Below are 12,153 nucleotides of genomic sequence, written 5' to 3' on the forward strand. Positions count from 1 at the left end.
ACTACATGTATCTTGAAGATAATAATAAATAATACATCAATATTTTAGTGCTTTTGTTCGTTTCATGGTTACAGGTTGAACTTCAGAAATAGGACTCACTTTTTAAGAATACAGAATAGGGACCGCTTGCATCACTTCCTTCCTTTTAGTGCACATGGTATATTAAGCTTCCCATTGAGACCTGGAGGTGTGTCTGCTTTAAGCTTAATTTTCCACCGCAGTTCTCTTATCCTTAACAAGGTGTTGTAGTCCTCAAAAAAAACTGTCTGGGCTTTCCAATACTAGTAATCTGAACTGAGGGTCATTTGTGCAGGTAAAGGTCTGCCGAGCTAGGGCATTAATCTCCTCCATTTTTTATGGCCTGTCTATGTTCCTTTATTCTGTCCGAGTTTTCTGATGGTTTTGCCTATATAGAAGGAATCGCAGGAGGAACAGACAGCCAAGTAAACCAGGTTCATGGAGTAGCAGTTGTAGGACCCAATTACAGAAAAAGTGGTGTTTCTGCTAGATAGCCTGTATTCAGAGCATTCAAGGATAGATGGGCAGCAGCACCAACTACCAAATGTCTTCATGCCTCTGGGTTGGTGGGCATGGTTAATGAATGCATTGTCTCTTTGGGCAAACAAAGTTTTCAGAGAGTTGGTCAGGGGACCTACCACTCACCCCACTTCTTGGTTGTACATAATGAGATCCCAGTTTTTCTCTTATGATCCCTCCAATACTCTGTCTCTTAAGATATGAAGGGGGAATCTACCCGCTTTCAGGATAGGGGGAAATTTGGGGTATCTGTGGGAGTGGATTTCTTTTTTCACAGTCTCCAGTAGGTGTTAAGGGTAATGCCTTTCTAGAAAAAAGCTGTTTTAGTATCTGGCTTTCTGAGGAAGGACTCAATTCCCACTGAATTAGTCTGCCAAGTCTAATGTACTGGCCCCTGACAGTACTCTTTCATGAAAGGAGGGTGCTGTTTGTTGTAGTCCAATGACCCTTTCCTATAAATGTTGTAAGTGAACTTCCTAGGGGGGGGTCTAGGGTCAGGGAGATGTCCAGGAACTGTACCTTGCGCCCATTGCCAGGCATTGTAAAATCCAAGAAAGGAATGTTTTCTTTTATGGCCCTATGAAATCTTTATGTCTTGCCACAGAAAAAAAAGATAATCTATATATCTCTTATACAGATGCACTTTCTCAAAACCTTTTAGGTGTTTAAATAGATCACTCTCCCAGTTGAAGAGCACTAGATTCGCATACGGTGGGGCCATTTTGGCTCCCATAGCTACTCCTTTTTGCTGGTGGAATATTTCCCCATTGAAAGTAAAAACCATTGAAAGTAAAAAAGTTTTTATGTAGTACAATACTTGTCAGCTTACATATGTTGCTGATTTTCTTTCTGCTTTAGGGTAGTGTGTTTTCTCAGGTAATTAGCTGTGAGTGTGATGCCTTCCTTGTGATGGCTGTTAGTGTATAATGCCACTACATCCAGGGTGACCAGTTTCTGAGCTCTGTTGGAGACTTGGTAATGATGTAATTTGTTGAGGAATTCCCAAGAATCCCTTAGATAGAACTTGGAGTTCTGTATTATTGGATTCAGGTCGAAGTCTATGAACTGAGAAATGTTTTCTGTGTTTGTTCTTCTAGAAGAAACTATATGTCTGAAGGCAGAATGGGTCTTACTCTTCTGGGTCTTGGGTAGCCCAAAAAGCTTCCCTAAGCTAGGGTTGTACACGATTAGGAAGTCAAATTCCTGCTCTATGATTTTTGCTTGATGCAACATCTATAATAGCATATGTCTATAGCTAGATTTATATCTACGACCTTTTTTTTCAGAACAGATTTTCATAGCAGTTGTCATTTTCTAACTCCTGCTTCATTTGCTTAATGTATTCAGCATATTCCGTTATAACAATGCCTGCCCCCTTGTCTGCTTTCATAACTCTAATGTTGTATTTCCTAAGTTCTTCTAATGCTGCTTTTTCTTTGGTGGTCAGATTGTTGTGGTGTGTGGGTTTCTGCTTAGACTATCCCTGAAATCCCTTTCACACACCCCGGAGAACACATTTAATGCACTGTTAAGCACAGGGTTGTATATACATCTCTTTTTCAACATGCTTACATCATTTACTGTGCTCGTATCAACATCTGAATTATTGCCAGCACTATCCATTTCATCATGCATTAAGAATTTTAAATTCAGTTTCCTAATGTACAGTTTTAAGTCTAGCACCATGTCTGTAATGCTGGCCCTTTGGGCTGGTATGAAATTAAGTCCTTTAAGGAGATCAGTCGTTCCTCATAGAAATCTTTTTTAGCTCTGGAGAGTCCATCCAACTTGCAGTGCTTGGTAAATGTATGCACAGCAGTCCATATAGCTGCCTCAAAATAGAGTTAGTATCCAAACCCTTGAAAAAAGCACCAGAAAAAGCCACAGCCCTAGTAGAATGAGCCTTAACAAAATAAAGAATGTTCTTACCATGAAAGGAATAACAAAAAGAAACCGCTTTTGAAATACAATAAGAAAATAGTTTGCTTGGATACAGCTAATCCCAAGGACCTGGAATGAAAAGAAACAAGAGCTGATCAGATTTCCTAATAGTCTTAAGCTTATCTAAATACAGAGTTGTCTATGCACATCCAGTGTGTGCAGCATCATCTCACTGGCAGATTACGGAGAAGATAAAAACATGGGCCAATGAATAAACCGATTAAGGGACAACTGACTCACCACCTTGGGGATAAAAGGAAGATTAGTATACAAGGACACCATGCCCTTATGAAAGACTAAAAAAAAAGGACAAGTCATAAGGGCTTGAAGCTCAGACACCCATCTTGCAGGAGAAAGGGATAACAAAAGAACAGTCTTCCAAGAACAGTGTTGCAAGGAAGGAGCCAGAGTCCATTTTTCCAAAACAAAATTAAGATTCCAGGGGGGAGAAGGAACAGTTTTGAGGGTCTATATTACATCAATGAATGTTAAATGTTCGAATCTCTAAAGGTCGACCTTTAGAGATCGAACATTTAAAATGTTCGAAAATGTAATAAAAACAAAATAAACAAAACAAAAATAAAGAAAAGGGATTTAGCAGGGGGGCAAGCCCCCCTGCACCCCTCCACATCCCCCGCTACTTAAATATACCAACTCTGAGATCGCACATCAGTGCACTACAGTGCGGAAATGGGAAATTTCCCCTTCACTGCACTGTAGTACGGAAATGGGAAATTTCCCCTTCACTATACTGTAACGCAATCTTGGAATTGGTATATTTAAGAAGGGGGGGGTGTCAGGGGCACAGACCCCCACATGGGGGGTGCAGGCAGCTTGCCCCCATGCTTATACCCTTTGTTTTTTTTTTTTTTTTAAAGATCTTCAAACACGTAATGTTCGATCTATAAAGGCTGATCTTTACAGATTCGAACATTTACGTGTTCGTTGATCTAATATAGACCCCAGTTTTCATGGGTGGCTTAATATGAAGGACACCTTTTAAGAATTGTTTAACTTCAACTCTATAAGCTAAAGGAGGAGATAAAGGCGGACAAGCAGAGACAGCTGATAAGTGGGCCTTAAAAAGAAAGTATTGAGCAATTTGCACAAATAAGAGAGAACCAAAGGAACATCCACTGAATGTTGATCTGGGTTATGAGAAAGACACCAAAAAGAAAACCTCTTCCACTTGGATAAGTAGGATTTCCTAGCATTGGTTTTCCTGGCCTCCTGCAAGACCCTAAGCACTTCCTCAGAAAAAAGGTGTCTACATGGAATCAAAATCCTATCACCCACAGTGTCAGTTGAAGATTGGACAAGTTGGGATGGATGAGAGATCCCTTGTCTTATGTGAGCAGGTCCACTCGTCAGGTAACTTGTGATGACTGAACTTGATAAAATGCAGAAGAGCGAATCACTGCAGTCTTGGCCAAAAGGGAGACACAACAAGATTTTGGGAGCATGTTGCTAAATTTTTAACAGCACATTTTGAATGAGGAAAAGGGGAGAGAAAGCATAAAGAAACATCCCTTTCCAAGAAAAAGACTTTGGGTGAATGGTTTAATCACTATAAGAAAGGTGATTTAAACAATGACAGTTGACTTTAGGGGGGCGCAAGTAGTGAAAGGTTGCCATCCCTGTGGTCAGTGCAGTTTTTGTAAATATGTTCCTAAGGCTGTATGCTTTCCATTTTCTAATACATCAAAGGTGTATCAAATTCATATTTTTGGGAATTGTTCAACATTTCAACACTGAACGAAAAACGCGGTGATACAGTTAAGGCGTTTTATTTTATATGCGTTTGTAACAATAAATCCTCTTTGCTTGGTTAAATCATGCGACAGCATTCCTGGTGCCTATTTTCAGCAGTGTTTTTGGGAATTGTGATACAGACTGGGTCATATATTTGACCACAAGCAGTTGTTCAGCATTTCATGTTGGACAAACTTCACATTCATTGAAACACAGGAATCCTGGACATCTTAGTGTCATTAGATGTGCCAGAGGGTCCAATGCTTTATATAAACATACTATTGCTAAGATTGTGTTAAACAGGGATAACAAAGGAGGCTGACACACCATGTTAAATAATAAAGAGAAATATTGGATTATTAGGCTGGGAGCCTTATTCCCTCCTGGACTTAATGAGAATTTGTAAGAGACCAATCATTTGCAAGAGGTGTGTATTTAAGCCTTGTAACATTGCTTGTTGGTACTGAAGCACTGATGAAGGCTAAATAAGCTGAAACCGGTATGCTGTTATGTCAGAATAAAGTTATGTTTACTTAGTAAAGAAATGTGCTGTTTAACTATCTATTCACCACAGTGTGAGAAGTGCTGGCTTGTGTGTTTAAATAAAAAAGAACCCCAGTGGGGCACTTATCTGTAATGGCTTGGTGAACCAGCATTCAGACTGACAAACAAGTGATGGTGTTTGGACTGGTGGCAAAGAACTTCTCAGAGTGATACTTCTGGATGTTACCTTTATGCCCTATGCTATGCAAGCAGCATACGTGTGATGTACGATGTATCTTAAGGCAACCTAAAGGTTTGGGTATACTGGCCAGACATCGAGCCACCCTTGACAAGTGATCCCTAATGTGAAGAATACTGCAACAGTGAAATGGAAAGACATGAAAGGAATGTATGATGGGTTCTACTCCAAAGTCATCCACAGGATCCTGTCCAGTCTCACTGGTATGGAAGCCACCCCATCAGGTTCCTTCCAGTACAACCAAGGAAATAATTCTGTCTACTGGAGCAAGTTGATGGAAAATGGAAAGCCTCTTGCACAATATTTTCTGGAGATTAAGTGGTGTGACATGGTCATCTACCATTTTGTTGCACAATTTCAAGGCTTCATATGTGTGGTCATCTAGGGAGATGGGGAGTTACTTTCTCTTTCATTATCTGTGTATGTAATGGCAAACTCTAGTAAGAAGTCAGTATGTTTTCTCTTTCATCTGTATTTACTCTGTCAATAAAGCTTGCTTGCTTATATGCATGGGAGGCATATAAGGCTGAGAAAATTGGAAGATCGGACCTGTGATAGTAAGGTTTACAGAAGCTGTCCATTCCTCTAGTCCTAGATGTGCTAAATGCTGTGCGCTTAGTATGAAAAGGGTCTTGGGCAACAGCTGGGCAATGGTCCATGCCAGGGACTGCTGTTGCACACATGGGTGCTTTGCCACAGGGTCAGCAACTGATGCATGTTTAGCATCAAGGTGATCTGTGCCAAAGAAAGTGGTCCAGCACTGATCTCAAACATTGATTCTGCATTCAGTACTGATGCTGAAAGGACCACCAATGACATACCCTGTCATCAACCTCAGTACCAAAGGCTCAAAGACGAATACCAAGTTTGAGTGTCACTGACAGAATGCCCTGTCTACCTCAGTACCAAAGGCTCAAAGGCTGACAACACCAAGGCTCAGATCATAGCTGACAGAACCTGCACAAACATTGGTTTCAGGTTCACAACTCTTAAGCCCTGGAATGAAACAGTGTCAGCACCAATGAGACAACATGCCAGCACTGCTGATACTGGAGAAGAGGCACTGTTTTGTGGTTCAACAGTGTCAGTGAACATCAATGCTTCTGTTGATCCTGCCATAATTATTGCCTGGGTGCTGCTATGTTGAAGCTTCCAGTGGGGCTGACACAAACATTACCTGCCTACATCTAGGCCCCATGGAACTCAACAATGAAAACAAGTTGGATGAGGATGGGGGTGTAAAGGAAGAGGAAAAGAATTTCCATCTACTGTGAAATCAGAGGAGGACTAAAGGAGACTCATCTACACCCAAGTCTACAGAAGAGCTCTGATCAACTTGGAATTGTTCACAGTCATGCTTCTATGACAGGAAATGAACCTAGAAAATTCTGTAGATCTAACAAAGGGAGACAAAGAAGAGGACACTACGTCCAGCTCAATCTCTAAATTTGGAAATGCATGTTCCTGTCGATGGCAGTCAGAATCATCACTTTTCAAAGTAGACTAAATCAAAAGCAAGAGTCAATTTATGTATCTCTTTTGTCACTGCCTTCAAAATTATAGGAGAAGCAGATTGTAAGTTGAAAGATTTTTTTTTTCTTTTCACACCCATGTCTTTGGAATAAGGAAAGTAATATGAGGGAGTAGAAGAAGAGGAGGAATCCCCTGCCTCCCTATTTTCCCTGGAGAGTACACCCTTTAGCACAAGTTTGTTCCTATGGTCCCTTAACATTCACATATCAAAACCATCACAAATTTCAAAGAACACCTTTAAATGTTGCACTCTCAAAGACAACACAAAGTATGGTGGTACTGCGATGGGATTTTGTGACCATATTTAAAACTTTGTGCTAAAGCCCGAATGCTACATTTTGCAAGGAAACAGAACAAAGTATATAGCTACTAATAATAAAGTAGCTAACCAATATTAATACCAAACAACAAATCACTATAAATCTCTACAGAATTTTGGCAAGAACACAAGTAACAAGTACAGAAAAATGGCACAAAAAAAGTTATGACTTGATAGAGGGGAAAATAGCAACCACCAAATACCAAGACTTTCACAGAAAAAAAACTAAATAAGATCAAACCTGAAAATAATTCTGCAAGAAAACTCTGTATAAAAGCTATGCTGTCTAAGATAGCAGACTACAGCCTAGGACAATCTTCCAGTTCTTCTTGAATAGCAGAGGTAATCTGAATAAAGTAGCACTCCGTATTATGGAAGGAGGGGAGCAGATTCAGCCTAGGAAGGTTTTTTTTCTTTTTTGTGTGTTGATAAGATACAAGACAGTGTCCAAATCCCAGATGGTGAAGGGGATAATCCTAGATGTGGTATTATCATGCGGATTATGTCCTGCTACTCTTCCACTACTTGCACTGGTGTTTCCTCACAGTATCTATGGTCTTGAAATAGCCATTTTTCCTGCACTCCTTTTTCTAAATAATGGAATGATGTGTCCACTTCATTGAATACATCTTTATGCATCTTTATACCCCTTACAGACTTTCAGATCTGAAACCATGTCTTTTTGAAGTTGTGTACTAGTGGTGTTATTTCTAGCATACACTGCTTTTATTTCTTCTGCCTTCACTGTAGACTGTCTTCTATTATTCTTCCCTTGAATTCTTCTCGCTTCCACCTCATGCTCATGTCATAATTTAGTCCCCATTTTCCATTGTATCCTGTTCTTTCTAACCCTCCCATACACATCACCTCCCTCTCTTCTGCTTCTTTCCATCCTATTCGTATATTCACTTGTAGTACTTATGCCTTACCGTAGCATACTTTCTGTACACGGTCTTCCTTTGATTCTACTGCCATCAATGTACTGCTACGTATTGTGATAGTTTGTGGTGATTCGCCTACATTTGTGTTTTGTTTCTCACTTGCATCTCATTTATGTTTTGACCACTTGCATATTTTTACCCACTATCCTGTCAATCAATAGGTGCTTTCTAAAACAGGGAAAGAACTATCCCCCCATTAACAAAATGTGAATAAAAATAAAAACAAGTAAATAAAAATACCATTATTACCACAGCCAAAAACAGCGCAAACCTTCTACAGACATGACAAGCAGCAGTTATATTTATGACACAAAAGGACAAAGCCAGAATGTGACTCAGATAACCTAGATACGATGTGTGGAAATGATGAGGCAAATGCTTCGCAAAGAGGTGAGCATGCAAGTCAGGGGACAAGTTGAAAACATGTGCTCACGTCCAGCTCCAGTGGTGAAACCACAGCTGTGGAAGAGGTGGCTACTGCATTTTAAGCCAGACAGGCAACTGTTAGATGGGTAACCACATAAGTGGTGGCGGCTTCTTCACAGTGCCACTACATCATGAGATGGATGTGCAGCATACATGTCCAGTACATCTGAGGAACAGCAAGGGTAACAGAAAAGCCCACTGCAAATGGCAGGATGTTAAACCTTCCGCCCAATCACATCTACTCTTTTATATGCCTCGCCTGTACTCTCAAACCTCAACAAATCCGAGCTAGGTAAGCTGTCCCATAGCTACAATCATATTGCCAGATTCGCCACTGGCTCCACCTATAGAACCCACCACTGCCAGAATCTTAAACAACTACAGTGGCTAGAACTGCCCAGCTTAATTCAATTCAATCAACTCTTAATAGCGCACAAAATTTTGTACCTCCCTGAGGATATTCCCTCACTTAAAATTATTACTAAGCTATAAAGCAACCTAAGATCCCTACGGTCAGCCAATAAACTACTGGTCCAAACCCACAAAGGTAATAACTCTGCTGGTGAATCCCTGTTTGCCAACTTCATTCGCAAAAACTGGAATTCATTGCCAAACTATATAAACCTACAATCCTCCAAAAGTCTCTTCAAAAAAAATCTTAAACAGTATCTCAGAGTGAATTGGCTATACCCATGTACCAACCCTGATTAAGTTATAAACTAAAAGCATATTCTGCAGTTGTCAAAACTTGTAACTACATCACCAAGCTCTGCTTCCAATCTGATGTCTCTTACTTTTAAATGTCTGTCCATGAAATCTGTGAGTCCCTACTAGGGAACACTACTAACCAATTGTATATAATCACTTTGTTTTTATAATTATTTGCTAACTTCTGTGTAATCTATGTAAGTTTGTCTATGTGGAGCTTTTCTCCCTGGGCCTCCTCTGTAACTGGACATGTATCCAGTCGAACTATCCCAGTAAACAAATGTAAAATAAATGAATAAAATATTCCACTCCTTCAGATATGACAGCATGCACCCTGCTTAGTAAATGGGTTTCCTTTGAAGGGGACCATCACTGTACAGTCACACTGAAGAGATGTGACAAGCAAAGAGACTACAGAGGGCATGAAATACTGGCAAACTGGTGATAAGGGGTTCCAAAGTCAGTGGGGGGTGGGAGCAGAAATAAAGAGGACATAGCAAGTGGCAAAAGTAAATAAAAGAAGCAATACGCACAATACAATCATCATTAAAAAAAAAAAAAAAAAACATGAAGAGAAACAGAGATACACAAATACCTTTCAAAAGGGTCTCGGTACTGATGGAGCTCAAATCAAAAAGGAACAGGTCAATTAAACGACATACTACAAAAATCAATCTTTTAAAAATCAGATGCTCTAAGGTCATGCAAATCCCAAACAGCATGTTCAGTGATGGCCCAGCTGCTCCAAGTCGGTTTGTACATTCTGTACTCACAAAGCAGGCTGTGGTACAAAGTCACACAAAATAGTTTTAGGTTTAGCATTTAATTTACTATTTAAATATATGAAGTTAACCTTCTCTAGTTCATCTGTCAGCAGTTGCTTAGCAGATTCCACAGAGATCAAGTGGGTATTGATTCGGACGGTAGTGAAAGCTGGAGGATGGGACAGGCACACCAATAAACTTTCAAATCTTCTTTCTACTTCTTGGACACCTAAGGTAGATACAAGCTGAAAAGGAAAAGTTACATTAATATAAAATGCCATTTTCTTTTATGTACATAGGCAGAATATATGGAACCTCCCTTAAAGAATGGCAAGCCCACTTGCCCCTTATTCTAGAATTCACAATCATGAATGCACAGTACCTACTTTCTCATAATCTTTACTTTGAAGAGCCTACACATTTCTGAGCACCATGAACTTTCATTTCCCACTCTACTACTCATATGATCATCACAAGTAGCTTGCCTATAAGAAATGTGAAGTATTAGAATTTATTTTCATTTCATTTTCTAACACTATCCTTTAGCCAAAATTAGTTATGGGTCAAATGCTCCTGAGGACAGATTTTTTACAAAAATTCTGAAGCATATAAAGATGGACAGTGCTTTGTTTTCCACAGCTGTATTCAATACCCATAAATGGACACCACATTTAAAAAAAAAAGATGCATTTATCTACATACAACTTTTCAGCGTGTTTATGCAAAGACATTTCAGAAGAGATAAATTAATATTTTAAATGTCAGACGTAAATTTTTAAACATGAATTCACCAGCCAAAGATCACAGGCATGCTACACTATGTAAAACTTGTCAAACTAACATGCATGCAAACATACAAAGTTACCACTGTTACATCACAAAGTAACAAATGTTATGATTGTACACACTGCTTAGAGTAAAAAAAAAGGCATTTTAAAATTCTGTACTGCAGTCAAAAACTTTTTTGTATTCAGTACATCATAAAATTTCAAGAACAAATGCCATAATCCCAAAGAGAAAAAAATAAGTGTCATGTGTCCAGTCAGGATAAAGCAGACAAGTGGTTGTGGGTTCAGTTCAAGCAACTTTATTACAGACAAACACATCAGGAATGAGGCTTTGTAACTTAAATAAACTTATAAACAGACTACCACACTCATACATGTTAACACTCTGGCTGTTCTCTCAAAATGGCACCGCTGCCTTCACATGCTCACTATTTATATGCACGTACTTACATCTGGAAATGCTTCTTAAACGTACATACACACGGTCTGTTCTACATCCTCCCTCTTTGAGAAATAGATCATATACTAAATGACAGTATTCAATAACATGCAATTCACAGAAAAAAGAAGTTATGTACTCACTATAACGTTCCATATGAGTAGTTATACTTCATTTTTCTGCAACCTGTGGGGTATACGGATCCGTATCGGATCCGAGCTGGCAACTTTTTTTCTAGCATCTGCTCCCAAGCTCCTTGCACCTCCCCTTACCTATAATGCCGTACCATCTCCTATCTTCCCTCAGATCAAGTTTGCTGCAACTAAAAACATAAGCAACTCAACCCAATAAACCAAACCTGAAAAGACAGGCCAAGGACCGGGGGATGGAGGGAGGGAATGTTGCAGAAAAATGAAGTATAACTACTCAGATGGAACGTTATGGTGAGTACATAACTTCTTTATCTGAAGTAGTTAACTTAATTTTATCTGCAACCTGTGGGACAGAGTCCCCAGCTACTCCGATCCTGGAAGGCCCTTACGGAAGGATATTCCTGAGCACCGCAGAGCCAAAGAATGCTCTACCCCTTGAAATCAGATCTACTTTGTAATGGGAAATGAAGGTATGTGAATTGGCCCAGGTCGCTGCTGCACAAATATCATCCAAAGGCAACCTAGACCAAAAAGCAGCAAAAGTCGCCATGGACCTGGTAGAGTGAGCCTTAACAATACCAGGAGGAGATAAACCTTTTGCTTTGTAGGCATGTGAAATACAAAGAGTGATCCATCTGGCCAAATAAACTTTAGAAATAGCTTTTCCCATAAATGCTTTGGAAAAGGAAACAAACAATTGGTCAGTCTTGCAGAAAGACTTTGTTCTATGAAGATAAAAATGAAGCTGCCTATGAACATCTAACAAATGGAGTTTGTATTCACCTTTATTTTGGAAGTTAGGAAAGAAAACGGGAAGATTAATGGACTGGTTTATGTTTGCTTCAGATGCCACTTTAGGTAAGAAGGAAGGAATGGAGTTTGTATTCACCTTTATTTTGGAAGTTAGGAAAGAAAACGGGCAGATTAATGGACTGGTTTATGTTTACTTCAGATGCCACTTTAGGTAAGAAGGAAGGATAAGTACGGAGGGAGACCCTAACCTTATAGAAGACCAAATACGGAGGCACGGCAGACAGAGCTTGAAGCTCAGAAACCCTCCTAGCAGATGTAATAGCGACTAGGAAAGCAGTCTTCCAGGACAAAAATTTCA

General features: G+C 39.6%; 1 protein-coding gene across 1 annotated transcript in view; it reads right to left on the reverse strand.

Moving 5' to 3' along the window:
- Nucleotides 1-12,153, reverse strand: part of NSUN6 (NOP2/Sun RNA methyltransferase 6) — a 611,674-nt gene that overhangs the window by 504,002 nt on the left and 95,519 nt on the right. The window contains exon 3 of the mRNA XM_044064641.1: nucleotides 9,753-9,908. Coding sequence (XP_043920576.1) covers nucleotides 9,753-9,908 — 156 coding nt within the window. The remainder of the gene's footprint in view (nucleotides 1-9,752; nucleotides 9,909-12,153) is intronic.

The sequence above is a fragment of the Protopterus annectens genome, chromosome 3.part0 (genome assembly GCF_019279795.1).
Source record: "Protopterus annectens isolate FY-2018-M chromosome 3.part0, PAN1.0, whole genome shotgun sequence".
NCBI classification, from domain to species: Eukaryota; Metazoa; Chordata; order Ceratodontiformes; family Protopteridae; genus Protopterus; species Protopterus annectens.